This window comes from Hyperoodon ampullatus, assembly GCF_949752795.1.
Source record: "Hyperoodon ampullatus genome assembly, chromosome: 10".
Lineage (NCBI taxonomy): Eukaryota > Metazoa > Chordata > Mammalia > Artiodactyla > Ziphiidae > Hyperoodon > Hyperoodon ampullatus.
Window position 1 is genome coordinate 23,301,429 of NC_136923.1, and position 15,077 is coordinate 23,316,505.

General features: G+C 37.6%; 1 protein-coding gene across 1 annotated transcript in view; it reads left to right on the top strand.

The window, feature by feature from the left end:
- The window catches only part of SUCLG2 (succinate-CoA ligase GDP-forming subunit beta), a gene marked incomplete at its 3' end in the record, with an annotated part of 269,048 nt that overhangs the window by 120,267 nt on the left and 133,704 nt on the right, over positions 1-15,077 (top strand). Inside the window, exons 3-6 of the mRNA XM_079713536.1 lie at positions 7,248-7,347; positions 8,279-8,369; positions 12,305-12,457; positions 14,006-14,095. Of these exons, the coding sequence (XP_079569662.1) occupies positions 7,248-7,347; positions 8,279-8,369; positions 12,305-12,457; positions 14,006-14,095 (434 nt within the window). The remainder of the gene's footprint in view (positions 1-7,247; positions 7,348-8,278; positions 8,370-12,304; positions 12,458-14,005; positions 14,096-15,077) is intronic.

A 15,077-nucleotide genomic window follows, 5' to 3' on the forward strand; every position in this document is an offset into this window, starting at 1 on the left:
CGTAGCTTCCAATTGTCTGCTACTGAAGGAGGGATATACCCTGGCCCAGGATAGGTTCTCAAGCCGCTCAGAAAAATGTAAAAAAATATTAATTCTGAACCTGCAACAGTTATGGGCTTTGCCTTCTGATTCCTTTATTATCATCTGTGGTAATTTATACTGGGTCCGCTTGGTTAAGGTGGAACTCCGTTTCTAAGAATCCCCTTCCTTCTATATATCAGGTTAGAGTTGCCCTGATTTGGAATTTGCACAGGACTTGAAATGCAGCCATTACTCTGTGATGCAGTGATGGGTAGATGTAGACCTGCTGGGCAAGAGGGTCCAACTTGTCTTTGTCCCTTTGTGCTCCATGTCTAGCTGTTTTCCCAACTGCTGACCTTCCTGGTCAACATGGACACAAACCCATCATGAGATGCGTGGCAACAAGTCCCATACCCTTCTTCACAGCTCTTGCATATGCTAGCTGGTGACTCCTCTGATTGGCTGGTTGGTGACTCCTGATCCTACAACCTCTACTTTCACACCTTTCCTTTCTCGGCATCTCCTACAAGTTCAGCTTTAATTCCTGGAATAAATCCCTTATTCATAACTCGCCGTGGTTCTGCTTCCTTCATTGAGCCCTGACTGAACACATCTTTGCCTTAAAAATCAGGGAAAAAAATGATTTTTAATAGCTAGTTTTCCTTTATTCTTTTCCTTCAAACGTATCACAAAATACTGTAGAAATGCTATTGATGTTCATAAATGCTTTTCATCATCTGTGACTGTTTCCAGGATATGTTGAAGTTACAAATGTTACAGATGTTATTATTAGTAATGTATATCATTAATCCGTACTATACATAAAACACAGATTTCTGGAAATTTCTTCTTTTGAAGAAACTTGTTCTGAAAAATTCTTTTTTTCAAGTGGCTTCATTTGCAGAAGATTTGTTTAATGACCTGTGGTTGCAGTCTTATAGTATTAGACATTTTTAAAAAATAAATTTATTTATTTATTTTTGGTTGCGGTGGGTCTTCGTTGCTGCGTGTGGGCTTTCTCTAGTTGCGGTGAGCAGGGGCTACTCTTTGTTGCGGTGCGTGGCCTTCTCATGGCGGTGGCTTCTCTTGTTGCAGAGCATGGGCTCTAGGTGTTGGGGCTTTAGGAGTTGTGGCTCACGGGCTTTAGAGTGCAGGCTCAGTAGTTGTGGCTCATGGGCTTTAGAGTGCAGGCTTCAGTAGTTGTGGCTCACAGGCTTTAGAGTGCAGGCTCAGTAGTTGTGGTGCACGGGCTTAGTTGCTCCGCAGCATGTGGGATCGGATCTTCCCCGACCACGGCTCGAACCCATGTCCCCTGTATTGGCAGGCGGATTCTTAACCACTGCACCACCAGGGAAGCCCATTAGACATTTTTTGCTTAGCTACAGTTGCTTGAATACTATCACATTATTTTTGGCATCAATGTCAGGAGGTTCTATCCTTAACCTTTGTTATGGAAATATATCTTTTAATCTAATAGGCAAAATGTAAGATTGGTTTATAAGTATTAAACTACAGAAAGAGTAAGATATTACAACTAAATCGAGCCTTTCTGGAGGTAATTTTTATCTAGCTTTAAAATTTTTATCACCAACAAAGTGTGTATTAAAGGTTATGAAAGCAATTAACACCATTGACAAAATCAGAAGAGTAGGCTAATATATCATTATAGATTTTAATAAGGTCTATAATGTAGGATTAAATATACATTATTTTTAAGAGTATGGCAATTTGAAAAAAGAATGATTTATCAAACTTTAATTTAGGGGTTTTTATAAGAGCTCAAAATGATTCCCTGAAAAATAAAATTGTGTGTTAAGATAATATTATCTTCTTTATAATTAATAAACTGTTCAAATGGGCATTATCATGCCCCCACAGTATCCAAATGAAGGAATTATTTTAGATAATGTGGGATTAATTGGCTACCATATTCATTAAGAAATTAAGATTTAAAACTTACATAAAAGCCTTATCAGTAAAGATTTTTTTAATGTGAAATAATGTCTCCCTGGATAACTTCCTATTTGTATTACAAAACCCCTGCCCTAGAGATCGTTTTATTTCCATCTTTTACTTATATTTGTAAATCACTGTTCCAGGTGTGTGTAATTTAAGTCTTTGATGGTAGCAGTCTGATGGAGAGCCAAGTATCTCCAATTCTGTTTTAGTCTAGGGATGTGACCAATGGTGAAATGGCTTATTCTAATGTCTCATATGTTTGAAATTCTCTATTCCAGTGTTTGTGAGCCCACGTCAGACTTGTTGAAAGTTGAAATAGTTGTTTCAGTCTCAGAAACAGTCTTATTTCACAGCGAGCAACCTACTCACAATTTGAGCAAATAGGGGTCAGTCTATAGGAGATATTACAGTAATGATTAAGATAGGTAATTCTCCACTTTTAAGTTTGGGTTCTGGGGTCATAATGAAAACAGGGATGTTAGCTCATTTCCTTTGGGAAATTGCCACTTGGGTCTCTATTATCACCCTATAAATTGTATGTTCTTTATTAAGATTCATCTTTTCATAGTACCTTTCAACTCTTCTCTTGCCTCCCCCTCCCCTTTCTCCTTGCCTTACAGTAATAGGTAAATCTGAAATACATTGTAACTTTCTCTATTAAGGATTCTATCAAACCTCATGGAAGGTGATCACTATGTTAGAAATTACACAATGCCGTTGTGCTGAAAACTGAATATTCCAATTTTGCTTGTCAGTGAATCATAGAAATCGTAGTCCCCACCCCCCCAAAACTACAGTGTTATTGACTCAAAATAGATGATCATGGCAGTAGTCACCTTGCTACAGTAATGGTATATAGAGTAATACATTTTGTGTTTAGAAAGTATTGCACCTTGGAAGAGCACAATACTGAATAAAAATCAGTTCAGTAATACAAATATTTGTTTGATCACCAAACTATTTTAAAAGGATAGTTGAAAATAACTTACTCTTATTGATATTCTTTTTTTTTTTTTTTTTTTTTTTTTTTTTTTTGTGGTACGTGGGCCTCTCACTGTTGTGGCCTCTCCCGTTGCGGAGCACAGGCTCCGGACGGACGTGCAGACTCAGCGGCCATGGCTCATGGGCCCAGCCACTCCGCGGCATGTGGGATCTTCCCGGACCGGTGCATGAACCCGTGTCCCCTGCACTGGCAGGCGGACTCTCAACCACTGCACCACCAGGGAAGCCCTTATTAATATTCTTGACTAACATTTTCAGACATTTGCTATGGCCCATGTGTGTTCTGGTTCTAAAGTATGTCTTGTGAACATTATTTTGCATAAATGTATTTTCAGAATTCCATCTCCGAAAAGCAAAGTGAAGTAGTTTTACTAAGCCTGCCTAATTAAAAACATTTCTTATTTATTCTATTTAGGTTATGCTTTCCTTAATGAATTTATTTATTCTTTAAGATTTAATAACGCTTCCAAGAATGTTTATTATCCAGCATGGGACTGTTGGGGAACTATAAAAATTGGTATAAAACTGTATTATTGTAATTATAATAACACTTTTTTTGGTGGAGAATGAGAGGAAGACAGTGAGAAAGCATTATTTTAATGCAGCTAATAGAGTGAAATAAGACCATGGCTCAGAGGGGTTTTTTTTAGGCTTTCTTAATGGCTATAAATTTTGTTCTCTTAAGTGATAATGGTATTTGAAAGTCTTACATATCTATTCAGTTTATCAAATATGTCTCTATAGTGCTTTTTTCTCCTAAAATATATATGAATTATAGTAAACTGGTTTCCATCAAACCCAGTAGAACTCTAGCCATGAGCACTGCTTATTATCAGAAACTCACCAGTAAAGGAACAGAATAAAGTGAATGTATTGCATATTTAGGCTATTGCATGTAAAAGTATCAGTTAAGAGCAGGGAATTTGGAGTTATACAGACCTGGGTTATACCAGTAATATGGTTATCAATGTATAGATGCAATCCATTTCTGTACAAAATCTATTGGAGGAGAGTCTTCCCCCCCTGTCTCTTTTTAGCTTTATATCCTAAAATACAGTTAAATCATCTTGTGTATTCATGCAAATATGGAATTTCCTGTATGGGATATTCTTTTGTAGCTCTGTTTGCGAACAGAGAGGTAACGTTAAAAAAACAAACAGAAATTTGTACAAGTTTTTGGAGAAATCAGATCTTTAAATAAAATGGAAACAGTGACATTAAGTGTGAATCCACTTGGTAAATACTGAATGAAAAAACTAGTTACTGTTCAGAAGGATTTGGCCACTTAATTTTTAACGCTTTGAGTAAATAGCCACATGAGTTAAATTACTTTGTGTGAGTTTCCTTCAAGATGAGACAAACTTATTTTACTTTGGGCTACTGACCTGCTGTACTGATCTGGTATTTGAGATCTAAGCAGAAGAGATGATTGTAGTGAACTTATTTTTGGCCTGGGGTGTAAGCTGCAGAAGATGTACCTAGTTTTAATATAATGTTTTTCTTTCCCTTTTTCTATTTGCCCCAGTGTGTGGTTTCACAGTCTCCAACGTGGTTGCTTGGTGTACCAACTGTAGACCAAGTTGGAATCCTTTAATACATGATCGGTGGTGATATGAATAACTGACAACATTTCATTGAGCCTACAACTGTTTCTGTGTCTTGATGGTTAGTGCCTAAAGCTTATCTAATCAAACCTGTGTAACACCAGTTACCATTGCCCATTTAGGTAGTCTGCATGGCTTTCAAGTTTTGCTGTTGGAAAGCTTGGAGAGGAAAGCATCTCTTTTTCTGGATGATGAGGGTATGAAAAATGATAATGGCAATGGAATGCTGGTTATCCTTTTTAAAGAATTTGAAGAGATCACAATTAAAAATTTAAGTAGGGCTTCCCTGGTGGCACAGTGGTTGGGAGTCCGCCTGCCAATGCAGGGGACGCGGGTTCGTGCCCCGGTCCGGGAAGATCCCACATGCCGTGGAGCGGCTGGGTCCGTGAGCCATGGCCGCTGAGCCTGCGCGTCTGGAGCCCGTGCTCCGCAGCGGGAGAGGCCGCAACAGTGAGAGGCCCGCGTACCGCAAAAAAAAAAAAAAAAAACTTAAGTAGACAGCAAAAAGTGTTTTTCTACTTGATGTCTTCAAAAGAGAAATTGGAAATGTCTTTCTGTATTCTACTTTTTTGCTTAATTGCTGAAATAATTATAATGATGATGGCTATCATATTTTGACTCTTTTTTTAATGTGCCAAACTTTGAGATGAGTGCTTTACCTACTATTTTCATTTATTCTTCACATCATTCTAACACTATAGATTATTTTTGTTTTGACTATTTTATAGATGGACATGTTACTTTTACCTTTCTGAATCTCATTCTCCTCTTCTCTATAAATAAAGGGATAGGCAGAGTTGGAGATTTTAACTAAGTCTGTTTTTCTTCAAAGTTCTTGATCTTAATACTACTCCTACATGCAATAGCCTAAATATGCAATAAATTCATTTTATTTGGTTCCATTCCTGGTGAGTTTCTGATAGTGAGCGGTCACCATAGCTTGTCTTCTACTCAATTTGATGGGAACTAGTTTATTTTAAGACATCGTTTGACTGATGTTGTTATGGTTCATATCCTGGGCAGAAACTATTGTCAGAGGTTATAGAGGGTGGCAAAGAAGGAACTATATATACTTCTGAGAGAAGGTAAACCCTGGTTTTCTGAGTGTGGGCAAATATAGAAGGGAAGACCAACCAATAAGACAATGAGCCTTAATAATCTGATTATATCAGCTAGAGTGACCGTCTTACCCAGTGCCTTCATAGTGTCACATCCTTCCATAGTGCCCCATTGCCTTCATGATAAAACCTGTGGCTCCTGTTCTTTGAACCTTTGCCTGCTTACCTACAAGTAACAACAATGATGGTATTAATAGTTGAAATAACCAACAGTTATGGACCTTACATGAGTGGTTGCAGATTCCAACAATTTTTACCATCTCAACCCGAATGGAAATAATCCTTTTGGTTCCTCACAATATACAAAGGTAATAAATGTACTAACTGATCGTGGCAATACTCTTTCATTAGTGAGTTTTTAGGATTTGGGGATATTTGCATATATTTTCTAATTTAATTCTTAAAACAACCCTCAACATTGTTTCATAATTGAGTAAACTGAGTCTTAGAGACATTAAGTAACTTGCCCAGTATCACACAGCTGGGCAAGGAATGAAGGCTTGTTTAAAACCTGGGTCTGTGATTCTAAACCTGGTGTGCTGAACGAGAAAACCATTAGAGCTGTATCGGAGATTGTCTGACTTAATTCTCCAATTTCAAACAAAACTGGATCACAAACAGAGAATGCCAAGCTGTGGCCTGAAGATGTGTACTCTTTGACTTATTAAATGCATTTGATTTGGGGGCTGACTTTTTTTTCATTTTTTTTTTTTCTTTTTGTTGGTTGGGTAGGGGAGCATTCCTGTTGGCTGAGGGCGCCTTCTCTATCACTGGGCTGCTTCACACATCCAGCTTTCCCACCAGTCCTGTAAAGATATTTGAGTTTATGACTTTGGTCTCAAAGGTCAAGAGCAAACAGCTCACTCTTTCCTTGAGTGTTTTGAGAAACAAAGATTCCACAACTACTTTCCTCTGGGATGTTCTGTTACTCTGCCAACATTGAAAAAATACTGCTTACTTTTAGTTTTAATCCATTTCTTCCTCCCTTGCCCAGCCCCACTGATACATAGAACAACTGCTCAGAAAACCGTTGATTTCCAAGAATACAGTTCTTCGATACCTCCTTTGCATCTTGTCTTTAATAAACCTTTCCCCCACGTAAACCAGCCTTCCCTTTGACATCTCAGATGGCTGACAGGTAGTTAACTCCTCTGATTGGCAGATTGGGCTCTGCCACATGGAAGTGTCTACACACAGTAAAATTAATACTTCCAGCCTGGATTTATTTAGCATCTTCTGACACTCAGAAGAGCCAGGGAACACATGCCTTGCTCTCCCTTGGGATGGTTGAGTATTAGATTAAACTCGCAGGAAATATTTCTCAATAAAATATTTCTCAATAAAATAAAATATTTCTCAGTAAACAGACTTTGTATTCAGGCACATTGATGTTTTTTCAAGTTCTTTATTGCCTTCATTTTCAAAGTCGGTTTGAGAGAGCTTTTACCAGTCACTTTTGGAAGTTATGTCATTACCACTTCACTTGTTGCTTAAAAAAAAAAGAATTGTAAATCAACTACTAACCCTGGATTTTCTTTTGCAGATGCAAAAGAAATTGTTTTAAAAGCCCAGATCTTAGCTGGAGGAAGAGGAAAAGGTGTCTTCAGTAGCGGTTTGAAAGGAGGCGTTCATTTAACAAAAGAGTAAGCTAGGAGGTTTTAATTCCTTTTCTTTGGGCCAAGCAATTATGGAAGATCCTGCTCTTGACTGAAAGGAGCACCGAGAAAGAGGGCTGGGGTGGGAGTAGGAACAGGAGGTGGCACATAAAGGAAATAAATTACAGGTAGAGGGCTCTGGCAGTGCCTTGGCTTCCCTTCTCCTCCCACAAAAGGATTTTTGTTCACTAATTGGTGAAAACTTGACACTCCTGTTCTAGACATTCAGTGGTTCATCATGTTTGATACGGTACCACTTACAAATTAAATGCTGCTTCTGTAATGCCACTCTCCTACTCAAGAATCTGCGGTGGCTTCCCATTACCAATGGCATCATTGGTCCCTCCTGTCTGATAGTCTAATTCTTCCTTTATCTGAACCTGTCTCATCAGCTTTATATCCTATGTCTCCACACACTGAACACTTTCCTCTCCTCTCCTGTCACATACCTTTCATGGTTTACTTTGATCCTTCCCCTTCCCTTTATCCCCATCTTTGGTCTTACTTCCCAGATTGCCCACTATCCAGTATTTGTTATTCAGCTCTTATCTTAGTCTGCTATGCATTTCAGCATTGTGTCTCTACTATGACTGTAACTTATTTGCGGGGAGAGGATAGCAAATGTAAGCAAGCTTCTTTTTGTTTCCCTTCCCTCTCCTCCCTTCCCCTCCCCCCTTCCCTCCTATTGTTTCATTCATTCATTCATTCATATATATTTTGCACTCAGTGAGCCTCTGGTACAGTGCTAGGCACCTAGTGTATGAGCAGAAAGCACCATGGATTCTATGAAGGTGGAGGTGGGCCCTGGGTAGGGTGGACTTGGGGATATAATACGGACTCTGCTTTTAAATGATCTTCAACAGAGACCTTGACTTTCTTTTCTTCTTTCTCTCTCCCTTTTTTTTCTCCTCTCTCTTAGTCCTAAAGTTGTGGGACAGCTGGCTAAACAGATGATTGGGTATAATCTAGCAACAAAACAAACTCCAAAAGAAGGTGTGAAAGTTAACAAGGTAACGTGAATGCTTTTGGTCATTTTCTGTGTATGTGTTAAAAAAAATAAAATAAAATCATACTTCAATTTTGACAGAATCAAATGAAGCAATGAACTTTGGCAACGTGCCATTTTATTTTTTTAAACCTCCCATAGTTCTATGTGTGATGTAACTTCAAGGAGAAATAAAAAGGATTCTAAAGTAGTAATAGTGTTTATTATCATCAGCATTTAGTAAAGATGGGTAGTGATTGAAATAATGCCTTTTTCTTTCAGAACACAGGCACAATTCTGTTTAAAGCTGAAAGACCTTGGCATAACAACTCCTAGACTCAGTGACAGACATTCTCTGCTCCCTCGCAGCCCCACCCTTATCCTCAGTATATCAGAATTACTGTACCCATTACAGTTGTTTTTCAACCTACTTTAAGATTGTTACCATTTTGACCCACTGTTCTCACTGGGAGTATGTTGTATTAGGGAGGTCTCTTGGAACACCCAAGTGTGTATAGGGCACGTATGTGTATACATACACAGAGAAAATAAAGCTGAGAGCAAAGTGACCTGCCTCAGCTATGAAATTGTAAGTGGCAGAGCTGAGGCCAGAGCCTAACTTACCATGAGAGCGTCTGTCTTGGTCCCGAAAAGGACACTGAGCTGGAGGGAGATGGGGATACTGGAGGGTCATTAGCTCCTTCCCTCTAAGAACACAGAGCCTTTCTAAATGTCGAGGAAGCCCACAAACAAGACGGGTTGTGGTTATTTCCCTTTCCCACTGCCTCGCAGGTAGATGCAAGAACTGTTTACATCTTAAAGTGGTTTTTTGAATTTATTTTTGTTCAGCCCAGCGTGGTACTTTTTTTTTCCTTTTTAAACTGGTTATAAGCCTTTACCTGTGTAACGTCTTCAAAATTTGTCCCCAGAGGATATGATTAGTAGTTTTGTTTGTAGGAATTTGTTGCTTTATATGGACACATGGGGTTTTAGATTAGAGTTTGTGATACCTTTAAAAAGCATATAAAAATACACAAAAGAAGATTCACACTATATAGATATGCATAAAATTAGTTTTGTAGATCAGCTCATGAAATACTAGAGATAAGTGCATTCTTGTGAATTGAGTCATTGCCAGGAAGCTACCACAGTGATTTATTTTTAAGTGTTTCTTTTCGTGATTGCAAAAGTGACTAACATATGTAAAAAATTCCAGTAATATAGAAATATAAAAATTAGAAAAGTAAAATTTCCCTCTATTCTCACCCCTTAATTGCCATGCTTTGTTTCTGTCCTTTTTCTCTGTAAAATGTGTATTACCACATTTTGTAACAGTATTATTATATACAACTTTCAGGAACATGCATTTTTAATTTATGGAATCTTTGACATCAATCAGAAGTTCCCAGATTATAGAAACTTTAGATTTCTAAGTTTGTTCAAGACGCTATTTAAGCACATTACATACATTGATTCACATTGGGTTTTTTTTCCTAAGTCTGTGTTTGTGGTGTGTTCCTTGGGATAGTAATAGGGGAGGTGAGACAGTGCTACTCATCATGTGCTCCATGAGTCAGTACCCGTACTGGTTACTGTTTCGCAAAGAGATTAAGTTCAAAAACTGAGTACACTGTTAATCCTATCTAATCGCTGTCCTGTTACACATAGTTTGTACACTGGCTCTCATCCACAGACTACAATTTGAGTAGCATGATATACAAAAAACAAAACAAAATGAACAAACAACAAAAAAATGAAAAACAGGTTCATTGGTCAAATAGGGTAAAGTACATTAAAAAGCTTTCCATACCAGAAGACTCCAAGAAAAGGCTGTGTTGATGATATTGTTTGTGTCAGTCACAGATGAAGATTGTTGAAATGTATCTAACTGAACTTCTCATGGCATGAGTGTCGATGGAGTCCATTTAGATTCTCTCTGTAACAATCCCTAAAGTATTTTAATATCCTGGCTCATATGAAGGGCATCTTAATGTCAAAAAACTGGTCTGTATATAAAAATTTCTTGAATTATCTATTGATAATCATCATTTTCCTGAGAATGTTTTTTTGAAGAGTGATGGGTTGTTTCTACCAAGCAGGAGCTGTTTGAGGCAGCAGCTGGTTTTTACAAATAGAAATTTGATGGAATGCAGAGCATATCTGTCAACACTTTAGAAGATTAAGAATAGGACTCTTGAATGACACTTATCCTAAAACGTTATAACGTTGTATTGCTTGTCAGAATAACTACTGAAAGTTATTAAATCTGGCTCGCTAGACTAGCTCTGTTTTAGAAAGTGACTTGAAATCAGAATGGTTCTATGAAAATCCTAACACCGTGTGCCAAGAAATATTTCTTACAAACTCATGAGCTACCATTTATGATAGAAGAATCACTATGAAACCCCTTATAAGGTACTTTATTTTTGACCAGTCATAAGTTCCTTAAAGGTGTGAAAAGAAGGAGTTCTGTATTCATTACGTTATAGCTTTCTAGGTCATCATATATTTATCGCATTTCATGTGACTTAAAAATTAATGCTTTTGTGGCTTCTGGGTAGCTAAAATCTAATGTTACTTAATCAGTAACATTTTTTGTGAAACGTATTACTGAACTTTTAGGAAAAGCAATGTATGTGATTTTATTATTTTCACTTCTAGTACTGATTATTCATGGATATTCTTATTTTCTTTTAAAAAGTATCCAAGACATCTGTTACTAGTTTTGTTGGGAGTGTTGGTACAGCCTCTCTCTCTCCAAGGAAATTTAATAGTACTTATCAAAATTTTAAATATGAACAATATAAAACTTAGCCATTTTACCTTTATATACCTTGACCAGAGGGATACTAAAACAATGGAGCAAAGCTATACGTACAGAAATAATCACTGAGGCAGCATTTTAGAAATATGAGTCCACATAAATTGTCTGTCATCAGGGACATGGTCAAATAAATATTGACATGTAAGTACTGTGTAGTCACAATGAAGAGAGAAGACCTTGTACAATCCAAGTTGTAATATTAAGATTAAGAACAAAAAGGAAGAAAGAAAGGCATTCAAGCGTGTATAATATGCATCTGTGTGCAGGAGATTCCATGACTAATGCTTGCAGACGCATAGGGAAGAGGTAAAAGTTAGTAGTGGTTTTTCCTGGTAGGGTTGCTTCGTGCCTCTGTTGAGGTCGTGCAGAGCAAAAGGACACCTGTCTGGCACCTGTGTGGAGAAAGAAATCCTTCCATCTGATTTACCTCCTGCCCATTCGTGGTCCTGGAATATGACCACATCCTCATAGAGGAAAGGATGACTTTTTCTGATAATCACAAAGGTTCCATATGGACTTGTGATCACTCTGACTACTGGGGCCCAAGGGGTGTGTATGTGCAGCAGGGAGCTGCTTTCACTGTCTCCTCTGTATACTGTTAGTATCGTTTGCATTATTTTCAAACAAGCAAATATTATGTTTGTAATTTAAAAGAAAGTATAAATTGAAATAAAAATACAGTGATCCAAGAGACAGAAGTATTCAAACATAGGAAGCATCAGACATACCATAAAAAGAATCCTTCTTTGGCAACCAAACTTGGTTTTCCACCAGTGCAATCTGAGAAAAATCAGTGTAGTAATATATATGTACTGTTAATGTCTCAAATTAAAATAACAGCTGCTTCCCTGGAGTTTTTCTTAAGTGTCAGGGTTTCCGAAGGAAGAAGAAAAAGAAGATTAAAGTGGGAAGGTTCCTTGAGGCAAACCGAATACCTGTCACTTGAACAAGTTATCAGGATCAATTAAGGAGGTGAAAATGGACACGGTGCGCCCTGAGAGCAGCACTCTCAAATCTCACTGGGTTTAAAGACCCTGAAAATGAAGCTGTTTGATTTGTGTAACAAGTTTGTATAGATTTCCAAGTGGAAATCAGCTCGATGCTGACTTAATTTGACTTTCCCACTAATGTGGTAGGTGATGGTTGCTGAAGCCTTGGACATTTCTAGGGAAACCTACTTGGCCATTCTGATGGACCGGTCCTGCAATGGCCCTGTGCTGGTGGGCAGCCCTCAGGGGGGCGTTGACATTGAAGAGGTGGCAGCTTCGAATCCAGAACTTATTTTTAAGGTATGTTTAGATTTCTGACTATGCTCTGTTCATTGATTGTTGCTATACAACCTGTTAAAGATTTAGTGTGGAGTCTGAGCCAGGTAGACTGTTCCTGGGATTTAAGGCATGAAGATATTGAGTCCTTTTTCTTACTGGGTGTCCAGTTGAAGGTTGGGTAGATACAAAGTATGTGCTTTTCAAGGTCTTTTTCTTTGCTTTTTCCCCTCCCTTTGTTTTTTCCTCCTTCTTGCCTTTTCTTACCCCCTCATTTCTTTCCATCCAACTTGCCCCAAGAATTAACCAGTGGAAGATGATTGTGATATTTCCATTTCCTCTTGGTTAACTCTACCCCATTTAACAGTATACATGACCCAGAAATTCTCCCCCAGGAAATCAGATGTGAACTAGAGACTGCCTTGATGTTTTTCAGTACTGGTAATGAATCCTTCTAACGCCCAGATTCTATATCAGTTTGTTTCAATTCATTAAATCTTGTGTGTGGGTTTTTGTTTTGTTTTTGATATTAGGATGAGTTTCTAGCCAAAGAGACCTGAGGTCAAATCCTAACTAGCCAGTACATTTCTCAGTGTCTCTAAGCCTCATTTTTTGAATGAGTAAAATGAAAATGGGGGTAATTCCCACCCCATAGAATTGTGAGGATTAAATGAGGTGATGTATATAAAGTGCTTATCAACCTACCTCAACTATAAGAAGAAAAACCTAAGGTCTTTAGAACTATAATCCCAGCTTTTAATTCTGAGTTTTTAGTGTCAAAAAAATCACAAAAAAATTTTTTAGCAGAAACATTCATTATTCCTTTTAGAAAGTGATTTTTTTCCCTCCAAAAAGCAAGGATTTTATTTCTTGAAACTCTTCATTTATATAAGGTAGTAATACTTTGGAGATTGGTTTTAAAATATTTTCACCAATGTTACATATTTAAGTTAACTACTTTGGAAGTTAAATTGAGACTTTACGTGGTGGCTTACCAATAATACCTACCCATTTTTGAAATTAACATGATTTAAAACAAACCATTCCATTTGTTAAGAGAATACATGAAATAATATGTATAAACAGCACTCAGTATCTTGGAGGGAATGGCCCTTTGTAGAGCTAGGGTATTATTATTAACTATCATCATGAATAGAGTGTTTAAATCATAAGGTAATATTTAACCTGTATAAGACAAGCTCTAAACTTAACAGCAGTATTAGGCAGGAAAAACTTACTTTGGAAGCCTTCCAAAAAATGTCATAAAAATTAACTGCCTAAATATTCATCACTGCCATCTGTATAGTAATTAAAAGTGAAAACTGGCCTCGGATTGTCTTGTCAGCATGCCACCCTGAAGAATTATATAGTTTTTGGAAAGGCTGTTTTATAGATGGTCTGCTAATTAAAATATACCCTATAGGCAGCTGTGATGGCCCAGCTCAGAGATCTCTGGAAAGGTGCCACACTTTAATTACTCATTTGCAAATAAATACTAAGTATTTTCTTTTGAGGTTGTAAATCTTTTCATTTGACTGTCTGAATTTTGCTCATTTGATTCATTTTTATTAGGAGCAAATTGACATTATTGAAGGGATAAAGGACAGCCAAGCTCAGCGGATGGCCGAAAATCTAGGCTTCTTTGGGCCTTTGAAAAACCAGGTACCTGAGCAATTATTGGCCGGTGTGTCTGACTTGTTTCAGAAAATGTTTGGGAACTTGCTAATTGCCTCTAATGTTTGTGATTATCAGGAAATAGGGTAATTTACTGTTTTCTTTTTTTTCCTCTAGTTGTTTATAATGAAAAAATATTTGGTGTTCCAAAGAGGATGTTTATGACATGTGTGTTTATATATATATATTGATATATCAGTATGTATGTGTATGAGAGTGTGTCACCTGCAGACTCATGCACTTTGTTATGTATGTTGGTCTCTTTGTCTTTTTGGTAGCATTGCAGCTCCAGCGCATGAATTATAAGAGGCAATATAGTGGTTAGAAGCACAGGCTGTAGAGTCAGGCAGTCCTGAGTTTGAATCCTGTACTGCTACCCAGTACATGTGTGATTCAGACCATCTGAACGTCACTTTCATCATCTGTAAAATGGGGTGGTGATATCGTAACTGAGAGAGTTATCATGAGGATTGAGTGACCTGATGTGTGAAGGTGCATATTCAATACTCCAGAAAGGTCAGTTCTTATTGTTATTAATAATATACATTACTTAACTAATTGCTATTCTTTCATAGCTAATGGGCATTTGAGGTGAATGTTAATGGCACAGAGGTGATATTTCACTGAAAACAGTTTAAATTATGCCAATTTAGTAATTATATCCCTTGGTTTCAAAGACAGAAAAATCACCCTCTGAGCTATTAAGGGAGAGAGTCTGTCTTGAGCATCTCAGTCCTGCACTGCCCTTGGTCCTGCCCATAGAACCTGATTTTATGTCTACGTAGGCAAGCTTCCTTATCTCACAATTAAATCAGAAGAATTTACTGGCTATTGTTTTCCTCTTCATTACTAAGAGGAGCCACCTTGATAACCCTTCATCCTCTGTGTGCATGCATATTTGTGTGTGTGTGTGTGTGTGTGTGTGTGTGTGTGTGTTGTCCTAGAGCTCTAGGATTGTTATAGTTTCCTT